At 41.9% G+C, this 18,521-nt stretch overlaps 2 protein-coding genes across 4 annotated transcripts; both read left to right on the top strand.

Annotated features, from left to right (window-relative positions):
• The first annotated feature begins 996 nt into the window (after window positions 1-996).
• On the top strand, window positions 997-2,564 carry dph3 (diphthamide biosynthesis 3). The gene is made up of 3 exons (XM_012856751.3): window positions 997-1,213; window positions 1,670-1,744; window positions 2,226-2,564. Exons 1-3 carry the CDS (start codon window positions 1,106-1,108, stop codon window positions 2,292-2,294), a joined length of 252 nt encoding a protein of 83 aa, XP_012712205.1. The 5' UTR covers window positions 997-1,105; the 3' UTR covers window positions 2,295-2,564.
• A 1,438-nt stretch (window positions 2,565-4,002) lies between these two features.
• On the top strand, window positions 4,003-18,154 carry LOC105921073 (NACHT, LRR and PYD domains-containing protein 3). 3 transcript variants are annotated; one of them, XM_036128273.1, is made up of 13 exons: window positions 4,003-4,051; window positions 5,309-6,268; window positions 6,917-7,022; window positions 7,104-7,217; window positions 8,272-8,367; window positions 9,016-9,094; window positions 9,241-9,469; window positions 11,726-13,520; window positions 13,627-13,800; window positions 14,788-14,961; window positions 15,487-15,660; window positions 16,297-16,343; window positions 16,477-18,154. In XM_036128273.1, exons 3-13 carry the CDS (start codon window positions 6,955-6,957, stop codon window positions 17,049-17,051), a joined length of 3,525 nt encoding a protein of 1,174 aa, XP_035984166.1. In that variant the 5' UTR covers window positions 4,003-4,051; window positions 5,309-6,268; window positions 6,917-6,954; the 3' UTR covers window positions 17,052-18,154. The 3 variants fall into 3 exon arrangements, with proteins under 3 accessions (XP_035984166.1, XP_035984167.1, XP_035984168.1); XM_036128274.1 differs by having other exon boundaries at window positions 5,309-6,313; XM_036128275.1 differs by lacking the exons at window positions 4,003-4,051; window positions 5,309-6,268 and adding an exon at window positions 5,126-5,270.
• Window positions 18,155-18,521: the final 367 nt, after the last annotated feature.

The raw sequence follows: 18,521 nt of genomic DNA, 5'->3' as shown, positions 1-18,521 counted from the left end.
AAAACAGTTTTTATGGGACTCCGCAGAAAACAGACCCGTCTATCTGAGGGAGTAGAAAGTCTTTAACACAGTAGACTTTATCTGATTGATTCCCCTACAACAGGGAGTAGAAAGTCTTTGAGCGGTCCTGATTCCAGACACCAGGAAGTTGGACTAAGACTTAAAATAAACCCACAGCTGCTTTGTTGTCGTAATTTAGGTCATTCCGCCATGAGATAACAGGAAGTCTTTGTCATAATCTGACTATTAACAGCTGTTTTCCGTCAAGGAGCATCCAGGTGTTGTGTCGGGAGCGCGCATTGCAGTCAGAGAGGCGGATCTGGCCGTTTTCACGGCGCTTCTGATCGGTTTCTCGGTAAATCAACTCATATAATCACGTCAAGGTTGTAACATTCAGTTTAATCGGCAGCTGTTGTTACAAAATTGTGAAATAAAAATAAATAAACGCGGTCTTTCAGGCAGCTGAAATATCCATTATCTCCTCTCCTCCTCCCCAAAAAAACTTTGGGAAATAAAGAGCAACTGTTTCCAAATTCTCAAAAATTATGTGTGATAGCATGTAGTATACTAGAATTTTCCTTAACCCAGTAATCTGTCATGTTTTACATTACAACGGGGTTTACCAGGAAGTCTACACTCTTGTCTTTTGTGCCCTGCTATCAGCCAGTTTCCATCCTCTTGTTTCAGAAAATAAGAAAATCATAAGTACACACTACGTGTTGGAATACTGTGTTTGGTGGCTTACTTTTATTTGTCAGGTTTAAGTAACAAAAGTTGGAAAAAGAAGATTATCTTGGAGTTTAAAATAACACAAAACAGCGTAAGAGGATCTTGTTTATTTATTTTTATTTTATAAATTTGCTGCTGATTAAACTGAATGTTACAACCATGACATAATTGTATGAGTTATTTACCGAGAAATCAATCAGAAGCGCCGCTGCAATGCGCGCTCCCGACACTGGGGGGAACAGATTTTCACAGGGGAACACCGCCTCGTCTATGCCTGGGACACTGACGTCATCACCCTGCGCAGCTCGCCGGCTGCGTCCAGCGTGCGGCCCGTAACAAACCCAGCAGAACCAGCGGATGGTTCCGCCGGGGAACCATGGCGGTGTTTCACGACGAGGTGGAGATCGAAGACTTTGAGTTCGACGAGGAGACGGAGGCCTACTACTTCCCGTGTCCCTGCGGAGACCGCTTCTGTATAACCAAGGTGGGTCCAGCCGCCAGACTCCCGTGGAAATCTGGCGGGTTTAGGTGCAGCCGCCCTGTGGGACACGCAGAGCCGGACCTGCTGGGAGGAAAACACGGCAACTAGTTCAGTGAACTGTTCGGCTTAGTTCGGCTGGGTCTGATGAATTATTTCTGCTCATCTTTAGAAGTTATGTCATTATTTTCTATTGTTTACATGGTGTTTTTCTGTTAGGAAACCCTTTCAGCTGAATTTTAGATCTATTTAAATAACTCCTTAAACACGTCTTTGTGTAGTTCTGTTGTATTCAGGGATTTATGCCTCATTCACATCAACACCTCACCTCTCAGCGTAGCCTGACCTCTGCTTTCACTTCTGTGTAAAAATACTGTACGGTTGCTGTAGCAACACTGTGACCTTTGACCTGCAGCTTGAGCCCTGATCTGAACCCATTTTGTGTTTTTTTTTTTTTTTTAGGAGGACCTGGAGAACGGGGAGGAGGTGGCCACATGTCCCAGCTGCTCGCTCATCGTTAAAGTCATCTATGATAAGGTATTCTCCCCCAGCCCGGTTTACTACCTGCTGTCATGTTAACATTTATCAGGCATCTGAAGTAAAGACGTTTTCCCTGTGGGAAAATCCCACGCTACGTCACTTAGCGGAGTCTCTCTCTGATTGGTTGACCTGCGTCCTGCTGCAACAGGATGAGCAGGTACCAGGAGGTCCTACCTGGACCCAACGGGTACCACGGGGTTGTACCTGGACCCTACAGGTACTGTGAAGTCATACCTGGACCACCTCCACCAGGACGGGACATCAGTGCAGACCAGGAGAAGATTCTAGGAGACTGGACCGGGCTCACTTCCTGTGACTTCCTGTTGGTCATCTTCCTCAGACACCGTCACCCGGTCCGCTCCGGTCCACCAGGATTCTCATTTCTTCTGTTTTTTTTAGAGTTCCTTTAATTTCTCTGTCTGCTCCTTGAACTTCCTGTAACCCAAACGTCTCTGACACTTTTCTCTCTGTGCCTCAGGAGCTCTTCATGTCTGGGGAAACCATCGAGGCTCCATCAGAACCCAAGCTGCAGCGGGTTCAGTCCTGAACCTGGACAGAACCTTCCCCGGATTCTGCTCAGTCCGGCCGGACGGATGCTTCGTGTCTCCACCGTCTGCTGCCGGTGGTGCGTTCAGGTTCCCTGGGCAAATGTGCGACTCTGAGAGAAACGGTGCGTTCGGCGCCAACAGGACTCCCTGAACCCGTTCGTCCAGAACTTTGTCATGTTGACCTCAGCAGTTGGACTGGGTCACTTAACGGGCCTCCAGACGGCTAGAACTCTTAGCTTCTTATAATAAATATGATTATTTCTGCTCCAGTGGTGTCTTATTACTTGATTATTTTAATGGGAAGAAAAAAAAACTTTATTACAACTTCTCGTCAAGACAATCACAAACGAGAATTATAAAATGTTCTGCTAGAACAAAGACGTTTGACTCATTTTTAAAGCAGTTTAAATTTGCCAGGTGTTTTTTTTTCATTTATTTTTTTATTAAAGATGGTATTTACCCATAATTATATTAATCAAAGTGACATTTCTCTTGTCTAAGTAAATAACAAATAATATCAGCTGTAAATGTACTGCCAGAATTTTCTACTGATTGAGCAATAGAAGGAAAAACTTTTAATTTTCTAGCTTTTCATGTCAAAATCCACTTTAAAACCAAGTCTACGCCTCAAAGTCTCTGCTGAGACTGGGAACTGTTTTTCTTTGGGTGCAATTGGCCAGTTGTACAAATTTCCAGTGATTTTTAGTATTTTATATTTTGCCTTTTTATTAGAATATTACAAAAAAGTCTCTTTAAAATTTCTAAACATATAAAAAATGTGACTGTAATCTTCAAATCTCTGATCAACAGGTTTGGAAGTTTAATTTGAACTTTAGAAAAAAATAATTGTATTTTTTTATAAGCTGCATCAGAGCTGGAAAGACAGCTTTACATTTTTATTTATTTTTCACAACACTGAATTAAATCTACTTTAAAATTCAGTAGAATCTACATCATGTACAGAGCTGACTGACTTTGTTTTACAATTACTCTGTTATTCCACCAGGTGGCGCCCTAAGACACAGAGTTATGGACGAATGTTCCAATAACTTGTTTATGGATCTCAGATTTTTTTAATAGGAAGTTTTGAGATTTCAAAATAGTGAATCTTGCTTCAACATGAATTCCATTTTATTTTTCCAGAGCCTTTGCCTCAGAGGCCACTGCTTTAATAACCTCCATATTGTTTCTTTAAATAACTGATTTTCTGACGTAATGGGGCTCATTTCTCTAAATGAACTTATATATGATAGAGTTGACCTTTCTAACATTGACGTAATGTTTAAAGACGGGCATCGATATATTAACACGTGTAACACCCTCAGCTTTACACCTCTGCTGACCTAATCGTTCAAGGCTTGAATTTAATTAATTTCTCTGTCATTTTTTTATCCTTGATTATTTGACACCGAGATATTTGACGTTATTTCCGTGTCTTTACACCCATATAATGTAAGAAGTTCACACTTTTAGTGTTTAAGCGAAGATCAGAAGCTTTGGAAAACAAGCCTAAGATATTTTCTAATGCTTTACCTTCCTTAGAGTTATCTTTCAGGAAGAAGACGATGTCATCAGCATAATTAATAGTGTTTGCCCTGAAAACGTGATTTATTAAACAGTATGACAATAACAGTACATAAACTGAATAACTTTAGACTAACGGCACGTTCTTGTTGTAATCCCTGCCACATTTATTCTAGGCACAGATGGAGCAGGAAGGACGATCCAACATGTCCGCTCTGTGGGCAAAATGGGGGTAAACCTGGCCTGACTCAGGGTTGGTATGGGTAGGAGGTGACAGCAGTGGGGTTGATAGGAAGTGGGAGAAAAGGAGCAGAGAGAGCATCATGTCTGCTGAGGACCAGGAGGCAGTGAGGAGCGGCTGGCCACCACCGCTGACCCATCATCAGGAGAGTTTGTGGACCGAAACTCTCAGGGATTCAACAAGGAGACGGTTAACGATGATTCAGCCCAGTAACAATGTTTGTTTGTTATGATGTTGAAGATTTTAGCTAAAAAGTAGCCATAAATCCATGTTAACTATGAATGGAGCAGCATATGGCATGAGGAAAACAAGATATTATAATTTATAATCCTTGGCGTTCTTCCCCTAGACAATAGTAAATATAATTTATGCACATTATAACAGTGTTAAAAGGTTGACGATGTCACTCTGTGGGTTAAAAACAGAGAAATACAGGTAAGAAAGTCTGTTAACACGTTTCTCTGCAGTGTGAAAAAAGGCTGGAGAGGTTTCACTTCCTGGGTGCTGAAGAAGATGAACTGAACCGTTATTTTTAAGAATGGGGGGATTGCTGTTATGGGGTTAAACAAATCTGAGGGACATAATTAAAAAGTGCCGTCTTACAAATAATTCATGTATTTTTCTCGTATATCTTTTATGTATGTTAAATATAATGGCAAATGTTTATATTAGTAGAAAAAAAAACATGTTGCTATATTATTAAAAGTAAACCTAGTCAGTGGAGACATGCTCATTTGGCCTCCGTAACCCGTAGAATTATTTATTTATTTATTTAAAAAAAAAACAACGTATATTGCACAGACATCTTTATTTCTTGATTTTAAATACACTTAAAATCAATAAATGAAAATGTATTGAAGTTTAAATCAAAATTTGCTTAATATGAAAATCTGTGAGGTAACCCTGTGATTCAGAGGCTGACTCTGCTCTGCCATGTGACTCTGGTGAAATATTTCCTGCAAACTTTGTTTTATTCCACTTTAACTGGTTGATATAGCGATTAAAAACAGAAGCTCTACGTTGTGGGCGGATAAAAAAGTGAACCAAAACTACTTTTAATAGAAATGACTGGAGGGGAGGGGGGTTAAAGACGTTCCGGCGTGTCTGTGGTTTCTGATTTCTTAGCGGGTCCCTGAACGTCTCTGGAGCTTTATTTTCACTTTTATCAGACCCTGACTCTGGTCGCCTTCACTCTTCCTCCTTTCTGTCGGTAAGTAATCCATCCTTTCTTCCTCCCTGTTCTCTTAGGGGCTGCTGGAGCTGATCCTGCCGGCTCAGGCTGAGGGGGAGGCGGGCAGCAGCCGCGCGTCTGGCCGCTCTCCGACGCTCCGGCTCCGGCTCCGTGAGCGCTGTGCGGCCTGGTTCTGGAGCTCAGGCTGTCCCAGATGTTTCCCCTCAGTGTTTTTGGAGCTCAGCAGATGTTGAGATTTTACTGATTGACAGAGAAATGCCTAGTTCGACTCTTTTATGGAGCCTTGAGAGTAAATAATGACTGAATGTCACAGTTTATGTTCCACAAAGTTTCTTTTTAACTCGTTTCAGGCCCAATCTACTTTTCTCTTTCTACCCAAACTGATCCAATCTTTAAGGCCAGGAAGGTTTAGAACAGACTTTTCATCATGTGGGCCAAGAAGCAAAAACTCTCTATATAGCATTGCATATTTAAAGGAGGCTGATCGTCTGCAGGGAAGGGATGAGTAAAGTATTATTGTTAGTTTGAATATAAAGAGTAAATAGCATCTATTTACTCCAGATCCACAGTTTTAACATTTTAAATCAGTTTGACAGATAACTAGTTTAATGGATGTTTACGTTCTCCTGAAGTGTTTATGTATTTATTCTTTTACTTCACCTTTATCTGTTTGAAACAGACGCGTTAAATCAGACTGGAGACACTTAATTAAAGCAACAGAGGGAGCCGCCATGTTTCTCCACTCAGACACGTTGAGTCCAGAGAAGCTGCAGGTCCAGTAGGACCTGGTTCCAGGCAGAAGAACTGCTGGATGTCAATGTTCTGAAGGAACACTGGAAGAAATGAAAGCTTTGGGAACACCCAGGAAAGTTGGATGTACTGGCAGTAAAGCTGATGACTGTTGAAGAGAAAGAAGACAACCAATGAGGATCCTGATTAACTGTCCAATCACAGAGGATCAATTAACGACGGCAGTCCAATCAGGGAACATCAGGTCCACTTTCAGCTGGAATCAGGTTCATCATTGACACCTTCAGACGTTACACCACCGATTAAACCAGGTTTAGTTTTATCCACGTTCATCAGCGTATTTCCTCCTGATCGGCTGATCGTCTTTATGCTCCAGGTGTTTAACTGTTAGCAGTTAATCTGGGTTTTTGTCTCGTTCATCAGTTCAATAACCACAAGTCAATAAGTTGGTGAATAATTCTTCATTTTCTCCCTACATTTTAAAGGTCAGTTAATAATTAAATGCTTAGGAGAAACTCCTGAACATAAACCAGCCGCTAAAGATGCGTTAATATAGGCGCTGCTCACTGGAAGCAATTAAACTGCTAATTATGGATAATTCTTCATGTTGGATGAAGCAGAGGGGATCGCCTTCAGCACGTTCTGCTTCTAGTTCAATCTTCCTCTAACATCGCTGCTAAAACATTAATTCAAGTGTTCGATTCATATAAATAAAAACAAACAGCTGAACAGATTTCAGCAAAGTATGCTTTGGCAATTTCTGGAAAATAAATAGATAAAAATAGACAAGTTCAACGTGGAGCCGCCATGTAAAGCATAAAATAGATGTAAATAAATACGTGAAGTAATGAAATTTAGTCCAGAATGCATCGGATCACGTCTCTGGAGCCGCTAACTGACCCGTCTGTGTTTAGATACCAGCTGGGTGGTGCTGACGGCGCCGAGGAGCAGCATGGAGTGGACCGAGGGCAGAGTCCCTCCCTGTGGAGCCCCTCAGCCTGGGGCCCCTGAGGGTCAGAGGTCAGATCACCAGCTAACCGTGTAGGACTTGTCTCCATGTCAGAGCTCAGCATCACGTCACCAACTCGTCTTTATTCACAGGAAAGCAGCAGAACCAGAAACCGGACCTGAGCCCAGCTGCGTTTCCTGTCGGAGCGACGAGTCAAAGGAAATCGTCATTCTGTTCAAACCGGACCGACCCCCAGGAGCAAAGAGGTGAGACGGGTCCGGATGGATCAGTTCAGCAAACTGAGCCGCACCAAACTGTTGATGCTTCTGCTTCCTTCTGAGCAGCCAGAGGTCCCTGCTTGTCCAAAGTCATCCTGATGGACGGTTTTTAAAGGTCATGTCACTATTAGGCCGCGTGTGGCTAAATGAGGAACCTGGGTCTCCAGCAGCAGAACCGCATGAGAAAGTCACTGTTTCTAGAAATAGAAAGGAACCGTCAATGATCAGAGGGAGGATTCATCCCTCAGCTGATCGCTGGAAACCACCTCACTGGATCCCTGTTAGTGTCTCAATCAGCCTGAGCGAATCTGTCATCAATTCATCGACACGATGCTTGTGACGGCCGAAGATCCAGACTGACGTTGGAGTCTGGGAGCCGTTCAGCCACGGCAGCATCAGCAGACCTTCACAACAGAGATACCATTAAATAACAGAGGAGGAGGCTGCAGGTGCTGAAAGCTCCCCGCCTGGTTCCAGCGCCTCCATATGAGGCCAGAGGCCGGTTGGTGGAGCAGGGACCTCCTCCCTGGGGCTGCAGCAGTCCACCGAAGCCCTGATGGTGTCCCCCGCTCTGTTTCACTTCCTCCCTGCAGACATGCAGCGTTTACTGACTCAGCAGAACATTTCTGAAGGAAGTGACTCTTTTAGTTACTTTCTTCTGCTTCTGAGCGGCTCAACCCGACTCCAAGGGGGGAGGTTGGGGGGGTGGGCATGTGGCAAAGGACCTCAGGCTGGAATCAAACCCGGGTCAGCCGAGTCGAGGACTGAGGACTCAGTATGTGGGTCGTGTGCCATCTATACGCCCCTGAAACAGGAAATTCTTTACGGATAATAAAGATGGAGGTTTAGTTTCCTCTGGATCTTTAAATCTAGTCGTCACTTAACGAGCTCTTAATATCCCTCTCACGTTTCTGACCTTTCATATTTATGTTTCTTAGCTAGAGGTCGCTGAAATCGGCCATTTTAACATTTTAGGAAACTAAACCAACTTCTTTGCCAGATGTTTTACCACAGTGTGGATTTTATCTGTGTGCTTTCGTAGGAAGAGGTTGCAAGGGGACGAGCCGCCTGTACCTGAACACGACATCCTGTCCCTAAAGAGTAACGAGTCTGGGAAGCATGTCTTACCAGGACAGAGGTAAAAGATTCTGATACATAAAATTAAAGGTATTTTAATGATGCGTCAATATCTAAATGTCCTAAATCTCTCTGCTGGGACCCATTACTGTGTTCAGCAATCACACAATTGTAGATTGTTCTTAGTTAGATTCTGAACGCAAACTAAAATTAGTCCAGTGTCGTTACAATTGTTGTAATCTTTTCTCAGACTATAAGTCAAAGTGTCGTTGTTCACCATTGCTCTTTATTTTCATCTCCACCGGGAACAGGCCTGTAGGCAGGCGTCCCTCATCATGTCTTGTTAAATTCAGGCCAATATGGTTAGGGTTAGGATTAATACCAGAAGCAGTAGCCATAAGGTAACTGACTTAAGTGCAAAGGAAGAGAGACACACGTCTGCCACGTGTGAGGCATGTCTAACTATTCAGCACTGTCACATTAACTGCTGGACTCTGGCATTAGTCTTTTCTTAAGGGACAACCTTTCTAAAAACCAAACTGGCTCAAGTCCATTTCTCAGCTCTGTCTCACTGCATGCCAGAGACTCAAGGTCAAGTATCGGTGTCATCTATCAGGTGTTGCTTGGTGGAGTTTCAACGCCACAAGGATCTATTTTAGTGTCTCAGTGTGGATCAGTATGATGTTCTTACTTCTTGGTTCCTCCACAGAGAGGACCAGCAGAGCCCCGATGTCCCCAGGGGTCCGTCTGCCCAGCAGCAACAGACCCAGCTGGACTCCATATTTATGGTCTGTACCTGAACAACATCTGGTCTTCCATCGATTCTGTTCAGACGTCTCCATGCTGGACTTTGTGGACCAGAGGACTCCATGTCCGTCCAACCTGGTCCTGATGTTTGGCTCCATGATCTCATTGATATGTTTTTCTGTTCCAGCTGCTGGAGGACACCATGGTCACCTTTGTGAAGAAGGAGCTGAAGAAGATCCAGAAGGTTCTGAGTCCAGTTTTCCCAGAATGCTCAGAGAGTCGATGGGAGGACGAGGAGGTGTTGGAGGGGGAGGATGAAGAGCAGAGGAGGAGCAGCAGAGAGGCTTTTGTGAAGATCACCCTGAACTTTCTGAGGAGGATGAAGCAGGAGGAGCTGGCTGAGCGTCTGCAGAGCAGTAAGAGCAGATTTCCTGAGCAAAAACTGAAAGAATGTTTTAACACCAAAGTGGGAACAATAATCTGAACAATTTATTGCTTTGTTCCAGACTTCTAAAACCTGCATGTGTGCCTTTCATGTTGAAAATATAGAGTGATCACATGTGTAAATGTATTCATTCACAAGTTCACTTTGTAGATTAGCAGCAACATGGAGTCTGCAAATAACTGAAAACATGAAATTAACAGACACAATCATATTGAACAGTGCAGTATTTTCAGTCTTAGGCCCTGTCCACACGAAGGTGAACTCGTATTTGAATGGGCAGTCACTTATTTAAGCTCTAAACAGCGACAGTTCTCGCTACCCATCTCTGCCTGTTGGACAGTAGATGCTGGACTACACTGCCTAGCATAACGGCAACATAAACTTCACTGTTATATTGAAATAACTCACCTGCTGCCCAGCAGAAAACCTGCGGCCTCTGCATCAGTTTTGAATCTGCATTCCCTCATGAATATTCTCCCCCTGGTAATAATAGCTACATTGATATAGACTCTTGTTTTCTCCTGGTTATCACTTCTTTTTTGGTTACTTTCTCTTCCCTCTCACTGGGCAAAGAGTATGGATGGTCCTTTATTTCAACAGAAAACGGCAAATTGAATGAGCTACGGTGTCTTTGCATATAAAAGGCAGATAGGGGAAATGATTGGCCCCCGTCGGTTGCTGAATCAGAAAAAACAGTGCAACATGCCATCTCCCAGTGAGTGCATCAAAGCCGAGCTAGGAGAACGCTTTCATTTTTTTAATGTGATGGTATTAGACTTTGCTAGAAAAAAATGTTTTCATAGTACCAATACTTTATTTTTGCTAATTAAAAGCCAAATTAGTTACACTTTGTCCCTTTAATGCTTCTATAAAAGTCCCCATTTTTCACAAATACTTTTACAGCACTTTCATGATTCAGGTTTTTGTTTGTTTTGGACTTTCTGGACTTTTTCTATTAGCCCTGACACCTCTCAGCCACCAGCCACCACTCTGCTCTTGATCAGATCCACCTGCTGCCTCTAATTGCAGTCAATACTGCTCACCTGGATTCTTCTGCTTTATATGTATTTAACCCTCACTGTTGTATGCCGTCAGTGCCAGGCCTGACCAGCCCCCCCCCGTCTCTGGTTCAAGTCTGTCAGTGCCTGCTACACCTGTTCAAGTCTGGTTCTACCAGTCACCTCACCTGCATGCTCTGGTTTCCTGCCCATTACTGTGTGTCTGCCTCTTCATCTATTTTTCATTTTTGCAATGAACTTTTTAGAACTAAACTCTGTGTCTGGCTGATGTTGGGTTCTCCAGATCTATTTATAACAACAAGATGCCATTTAACTGCCTATCAAAATTGCTTCACTGTACAGAAATACTTAACTCCAACCCCCAAAGTTGGTATCATTGGAGAGTTCAACCTTTTACACAAGATATAACATGTCTTTGTGCCATCTGTGCCAGTGAAGTAATACTACTGCTTAACGGACCTTACAATACTGCCAGTCACTGGAACTTTCCCAGGGGGATTTCCCACAGCTAAATGCACAGCAGCTGTTCCTCATTGAGAAAATGTAACTTTCTGCTGTGCTGTTTTTTTTCTCTATCACTAGAGCAGTGCAAAGGAGTAAATTGTCATCTCCAGGAGATTTGTAACATGATATGAGTTTTAATGAAACACAAGGTAAATCTTATTGCCAAAGGCTTTTTCATGTGCGGGAGTCCCACAATAAAAATCTGTGCTTTTATTTGACCTGCTTCCTACCTACCTGCTTTATTAAGTGAAAAACACATTAGGCACAGTTTTGGCACATTCCACTAAATTGGGCCAAAATCAGAGGTTGCCTTTCACACTGCCTACTAAGTCATTTTTGAAACAAATATCCTTAAGCTGATTCAGTCCAGATTTGCTACAGTTATTGTCAAGATGTAGTATACAAAGTCTGAGGCTTGGCCTATATTTTCAAAAGGGGTTTCATGTAGTTTTGCAGTGATTTATTTGAAAACTATTTTAAGGGAGGCTCAAATAATTTGATTATTTTTGTTGTTTAATCACCTATAAATTAGACATAGTGATGTTTGCAATAGTGGTTCCTCTTGAAAAAATATCACTTAATGCCTTAGCATCACAAAAGTACTAAAAGTTAAAGCTGTACTAGATTTATATCAGGTATGTAATTTCAGGCACAAATTGCTCATCATTATTAATATTAATATTATTATTATTGTATTCATGTAGGGACTCGTGCTGGAACTTGTCAAAACAAACTCAAGTCAAACTTGAAGAAGAAGTTCCAGTGTGTGTTTGAGGGGATCACTAAAGCAGGAAGTCCAACCCTCCTGAACCAGATCTACACAGAGCTCTACATCACAGAGGGAGGGACTGGAGAGGTCAATGAGGAACATGAGGTCAGACAGATTGAAACAGCATCCAGGAAACCACACAGACCAGAAACAACCATCAGACAAGAAGATATCTTTAAAGTCCTACCAGGAAGAGATCAACCAATCAGAACAGTGATGACAAAGGGAGTGGCTGGCATTGGGAAAACAGTCTTAACCCAGAAGTTCACTCTGGACTGGGCTGAAGGCAAAGCCCACCAGAACATCCAGTTCATATTTCCATTCACCTTTAGAGAGCTGAATGTGCTGAAAGAGAAAAAGTTCAGCTTGGTGGACCTTGTTCATCGCTTCTTTTCTGAAACCAAGGAATCTGGGATTTATCAGCTTAAAGAGTTCCATGTTCTGTTCATCTTTGACGGTCTGGATGAGAGTCGACTTCCTCTGGACTTCCACAACAATGAGATCCTGACTGATCCCACAGAGTCCACCTCAGTGGATGTTCTGCTGACAAACCTTATCAGGGGGAACCTGCTTCCCTCTGCTCTCATCTGGATAACCACAAGACCTGCAGCAGCCAATCAGATCCCTCCTGAGTGTGTTGGCATGGTGACAGAGATCAGAGGGTTCACTGACCCACAGAAGGAGAATTACTTCAGGAAGAGATTCAGGGATGAGGAGCACGCCAGGAGGATCATCTCCCACATCAGGGCATCAAGAAGCCTCCACATCATGTGCCACATCCCAGTCTTCTGCTGGATCACTGCTACGGTTCTGGAGGAGATGTTAGGAGAAGGAGGAAATGGGGAACTTCCCAAGACGCTAACTCAGATGTATGTTCACTTTCTAGTGCTTCAGACCAACTTGAGGAAAGCCAAATATGATGGAGCATGTAATCCACACTGGAGTCCAGAGAGCAGAAAAATCATTGTGTCCCTGGCAAAACTGGCTTTTGATCAGCTGCAGAAAGGAAACCTGATCTTCTATGAATCAGACTTGACAGAGTGTGGCATCGATTTCAGAGCAGCCTCAGTGTACTCAGGAGTGTTCACACAGATGTTTAGAGAGGAGAGAGGGCTTTACCAGGACAAGGTGTTCTGCTTCGTCCATCTGAGTGTTCAGGAGTTCCTGGCTGCTCTCCATGTCCATCTGACCTTCACCAACTCCGGCGTCAATCTGATGGAAGATCAGTCGACATCCTGGAGATCTGAAACCGGAGAAGATAAATCTAGAGAAACAGACATTTACAGAAGTGCTGTCGAGAAGGCATTGCAGAGTTCAGATGGGCAATTGGACTTGTTCCTTCGCTTCCTCATGGGTCTCTCACTGCAGGCCAACCAGAGCCTCCTTGAAGGTCTGTTGAGAAAAACTGAATGCAGTTCCCAGACCAATCAGGAAACTATCCAGTATGTCAAGAAGAAAATCAGTGAGAATCTATCCGCAGAAAGAAGCATCAACCTCTTCCACTGTCTGAACGAGCTTAATGACCATTCCTTGGTGCAGGAAATTCAGCAGTCTCTGAATTCAGAAAGCCTCTCCCCAGAACGACTGTCACCTGCCCAGTGGTCCACTCTTGCTTTTATATTATTGTCATCTGAACAAAATCTAGATGTATTTGACCTGAAGAAGTATTCAGCCTCAGAGGAGGGCTTTCTAAGGTTGCTGCCGGTGGTCAAGCTGTCAAAGAAAGCTATGTGAGTACACAGCTTTTGGCTTTATTTTTATAATATAACAAGACAGTAGAATGACAGAAAAGATATTTGGTGTACATGTTAAGTTTTTGTTTTTCTTATTTTGCAGCCTGAGTCAGTGTAACCTCACGGACAGAAGCTGTGAACCACTGTCCTCAGTTCTTGGTTCCTTTACATCCAACCTGATAGAGCTCAACCTGAGTAACAACAACCTGAAGGACTCAGGAGTTAACCTCTTATGTGCTGGACTCAAGAGTCAGCATTGTTCACTCCAGATTCTCAGGTAAGCATTGTGAGTTTTTTGAGTGATTACATTATAATTTAATTTCAATCATTCAAGGATCTAGACCAGACCTGGGTACTGTATAGCCAGTTGATTACCTTTGACTGGCTATAAAGTATATTTTTTTCTGAAAGTGTAACTGCTATTACTTATTAGAGATGCATAAAACGCAGTGATAGCATTTATTTTGAAGGCTGCTATTATTTTGTTCACATCATCTGTGTGCTTCTGCTTCTCAGCAAATGTTTTCAACTGCTTTCATGCAATTAAAAAGGACTTCAATTAAAAGAAAGAATGAAAAAATAAATCTTTATTTGTCATTGCAATTGTACATTCCAATGAAACTTGTCTTCTGCATTTACCCCTTTACTTAGTGAGCAATGGGCAGCTATCACAACGCCCGGGGAGCAATTAGTGTAGATGCTGTTAGTGTAGTGATTGTTTTCATGTGCCTATATGATTCTCCATGGCAACGCGCCATGCCGGAGACCAGATATGGGTTCTTAGACGGTGGGAAAGGAGTTTTATTCCAACTTTAAGTGGCTCAACCACCATTTGAAAACTAACATTGACATGCAAGTTTCAGTGGCAAACTGAACAGTGCAAATCTGCCCGTTCTCAGGGTGAAACAGACGTGGTTCCCTCCCACTCACTGTGAAAGAGGGAGACATCCAAAGGGCTATTAAAGCTCAATTAGACGGTTAAAAATACAACAAAAATTAAAAAATGTATCTTATTGTTGTTAGGAATCAGTCTGACAACATTACCAGCCGCTCTCTGCCAGGGAGAGAGCGGCAATCTGTGTGCGTCACATGACATCAAGGCATAGCTGATGAAGGCACTCATGGATCAACCAATGCATAAATGAATCGGCCGATACAAGACAAAAACGCAAATATTGGCTGAAAATATCGGCCAGCCAATATATCGTTTGACCTTTAATCACTTTAGTATTCAGTGTGATATCTCAAATTCTGTGTTTTTCAGGCTGAGGACGTGTAACCTGTCAGGTAGCAGCTGCTTTCATCTGTCCTCAGTACTGAGCTCCCAGTCCTCTAGTCTGATTGAGCTGGACCTCACAAACAATGACTTGAAAGATTCGGGAGTGAACCTTCTGTCTGAGGGACTGGCAAGTCCAAACTGTAAACTGAAGAATCTGAGGTCAGTATTGATCGCATATTTAATTATAGATTTGTTTTTGGTTTCTGTTTCTTCTATGATTTATATACAAAGCACTATAGAGCAACTTCATGCATTTGTCATCCTAAGCTTCTGTAACACATTAGTTAAAGATTATATAAACATAATTATAAAATATGTTACACTCACAAAAACACTCTCAAACCCGCATTTATACACTGATAGGTTAGTAAGTTTTGTTTAGGTCCCGCTTTGCTCATGGGCACATCAACATGTTGTCTGTGAGGTTGGAATGGAGATCCCTATCTGCCAATATCCAGATGAACTTTGTTTCCCATAGATATCTCTTGGCCACTACAAGGTCAAGCTAGGTTTCACTTCCTGTTTCTTGCTCCTTAATTGTTAAAGTAATTCAACTGGATAATTTTGTATTTTACTATATAAGGTTATTTTTAAGGCTATGATCCATTCCTACATATTATAAAAGTATTGGATTATAAACCAATGTAAATAAATGTTCCCAATGCTTTTCTTTCCTATTTACAGCCTCTCAGGGTGTCTGATCACGGAGGAAGGCTGTGCTTCTCTGGCATCAGCTCTGAGCTCCAACCCCTCCCACCTGGAAGAGCTGGACCTTAGCTACAACCATCCAGGATCAGATGGAGAGAAAGTGATGAAGGCTAGGCTGGTGGATGATAATTCAAAACTGGAGACTCTCAGGTAAAGAACATGAACTTTTCAGGCCAAAACAAACAGATTAATATAACTAAAACATCATCTTATTCTTCATTGTCCTCCACTTCTGGCTCTTTTTCATGAAGGTTTTCTAAAAAAAAAGAAATCCATGGATCTGAAGGAGCTCTCTAACATAAACATTGGCCAGTTCTAATATGGACATCTGTGCTCATGACGAAGTCGCTAAAATATTATTGGCACACTGAAGGAACATGTTATTAAATTATAAGAGCGTAAAAAGGACCATAATTAATATCAAGCGGAAAATTAAAGCCACATCATAAACTATATATATATATATATATATATATATATATATATATATATATATATATATATATATATATATATATATATATATATATATAAATATAAATAAACTGGTTTATAAGGATTTATTCTAGGCACAACACATTAGAGGAATAACACTATTGGTTGATGTTGAATATATCCTGAACTTCTTCAGTGACATATATCTGCTGTATCAATGTTTAACTATTTTATCTCTGTTAAACTGGTTATGGTCTACATTAAATTGTTTCCTTCTGAGTTTGTAAAGGCCATGTCGTGTCCATGCTTCCATATTTAAAAAGACTGATTGTCTGACCCTCCTCCTTTTAGGGTGGAACCTGCTGGGGTCCAGTACCTGAAGCCGGGTCTAAGGAAGTGTAAGGGTGTTTTATTGTTTCCGTTACAGCAAAGCAGCTCATTCAACCATCTTCACCTCTAGTTCATTTCTTACTATTAAGGCTAAGGATTATTAATAAATAACTGCAGCTGGGTTGTGTTTCTCTCCATCAGATTCCTGTCGACTTGTTATCGACACAAACACGATGAACAGAAACCTCAAACTGTCTGAAGGCAACAGGAAGGTCACCCATGTGGAGGAGGAGCAGCTCTATCCTGATCATCCAGACAGATTTGACTGGTGTCGTCAGCTTCTTTGCACAAATGCTCTGACTGGTCGCTGCTACTGGGAGGTGGAGCGAAAAGGGAGGGTTCATGTATCAGTGAGCTACCGAGGAATTGGAAGGAAAGGAGACAGTGATACCTGTGAGTTTGGATACAACAGCAAGTCCTGGAGTCTGTTCTGCTCTGATGGCATTTACTCTATTTACCACAATAACAAAGGGACATCCATAAGTCTCAACTCAATCTCCACCCCCTCCTCATCCTCCTCTTCCACCTCCTCCTCCATCACCAGCAGAGTAGCGGTCTACCTGGACCATCCTGCTGGTTTTCTGTCCTTCTACAGAGTCTCCTCTGGCTCTCTGATCCACATCCACACCTTCAACACCACCTTCACTGAATCTCTGCATCCTGGGTTTGGAGTTGGATTCAGGCCCGGTTCCTCTGTGTCTCTCTGTCTGGTCTAGACGTAGAACAAGGGCTACAGTTAGGGTTTAGTCAGTCGGTATTTTCTTCTTCAGGTGCAGCATCATCATGGCTCAAAGGGTTGTTTTCCAATAAGAGATAAACATAAAACTGTAAAAGCATTCAGCAGTTTTAGCTGGACCTTACTGGTTCTTCTCACCATTCTCCTTTTTCCATTTGGACTTTGAATTGAAGAACATTATGTCGATCAGATGAAACTGAAATTGAACTTTTCCAGACATTGAGAAATGAACAACCTGTTTTCTGTGAAAACCTAGTTATTGGTCAGCACTCTGTTGTTTCTGGGGCCTCAGTGACAAGGACCAAGAACCTCCAGCTAACAAGGAGATCCTGCTTCATTCAAAGGAATCTCAGAGTGTCTTTTAATGAGTTTACTTTATTTTGCTTAGATTTCTGTTTTTCTTTGGTCATATTAATGGATTTTCTCTGTATCCAGTGGTAGCTTTACTGGGTTCAATCATTGTAAATACACAAAATGTGATCTTTAAAAATGTTTTTGTCTGTGGTAAACTTTTTAAAGTGTGCATCAGTAAAATCAAAATCCATCAGGTTTAAATATTGTGCAGGTCCATTAGGATCCAGAGTTTATGTCATTGTTATTAAACTGCTGAGTTAAGTTGTAACTTGTTTTCTAGATCATTTCATGTTGCATGTTTTTTGTTCCTATTTATTCATGCTTCCTGATAAAATGTCCTAAATATTTTCGCTTATGATGATTGTTCAACTTTGAATGATGCTCTTTTATTTTGGATTTTATATTTACTTGTAAATATATGTAAAACCATCTAGTGGCCAACTACCTTCTGTGGATATCTGCCCTTGAATCACTTTTTATAAAAAAAAAATCACTGTTTTCCCACCTGACTCATTAGCGTCATCTTCGTATTTTCCCATTAGGTCAATGCTGATCTTTCAGTTTTAAGTGTCTCTTTTGGACCAACACTGGGAAGTCCTCGTTCTGTCATCCGGTTCTCCAGGAGCTCCAAGGACTCCAGACCTATAAGACCTGAAACAGCTGTCTCCATGTCTGGTGTTTAGGGAAGTTATCTGTTTTTATTCTGCTATGATTAAATTTACTGGTGCTTCACCAAAAAACTGCACTGGATACTTTTCATTTGAAAACACATGACAATAGTATAATATGATATTATTATTTGCCTAGTTCAACTCAGTTTGAATTGAATTGCTTTATTGTCCCTGTGGAGGAAATTACATTTCAGTACAGGCTCATCCAGAGAAAGACTTACATGGGTAGACTGGTTCACTGAGCCCATGCTGCCTTTTCCAAGGCACTGCCTTTTACAGATTATAGAAAAGGAATACATTGGTGGTGGGGGGAGGGGAAAAAGGAGTGCATTTCTCACACGCTTGTGTGGGAGCAGTAGGAGAATGCAGGTAAAAAAAACCTGGGCACAAAAAACAACATACACACAACATAATAAGCAAAATGT

Source organism: Fundulus heteroclitus, chromosome 24, assembly GCF_011125445.2.
Source record: "Fundulus heteroclitus isolate FHET01 chromosome 24, MU-UCD_Fhet_4.1, whole genome shotgun sequence".
NCBI lineage: Eukaryota > Metazoa > Chordata > Actinopteri > Cyprinodontiformes > Fundulidae > Fundulus > Fundulus heteroclitus.
The sequence above is the reverse complement of the archived record's forward strand: the minus strand, read 5'-3'. Positions and strand labels throughout refer to the sequence as shown.

What these genes read in the sequence shown, in the direction of transcription:
- dph3 (XM_012856751.3), top strand. Translation starts at nt 1,106, where the DNA reads ATGGCGGTGTTTCACGACGAGGTGGAGATCGAAGACTTTGAGTTCGAC. An exon ending in ACCGCTTCTGTATAACCAAG is followed by an intron (nt 1,214 to 1,669) that starts GTGGGTCCAGCC and finishes TTTTTTTTTTAG; the next exon opens with GAGGACCTGGAGAACGGGGA. An exon ending in TTAAAGTCATCTATGATAAG is followed by an intron (nt 1,745 to 2,225) that starts GTATTCTCCCCC and finishes TCTGTGCCTCAG; the next exon opens with GAGCTCTTCATGTCTGGGGA.
- LOC105921073 (XM_036128273.1), top strand. Translation starts at nt 6,955, where the DNA reads ATGGAGTGGACCGAGGGCAGAGTCCCTCCCTGTGGAGCCCCTCAGCCT. An exon ending in TGTTCACTCCAGATTCTCAG is followed by an intron (nt 13,801 to 14,787) that starts GTAAGCATTGTG and finishes TGTGTTTTTCAG; the next exon opens with GCTGAGGACGTGTAACCTGT. An exon ending in GAAGCCGGGTCTAAGGAAGT is followed by an intron (nt 16,344 to 16,476) that starts GTAAGGGTGTTT and finishes TCTCTCCATCAG; the next exon opens with ATTCCTGTCGACTTGTTATC.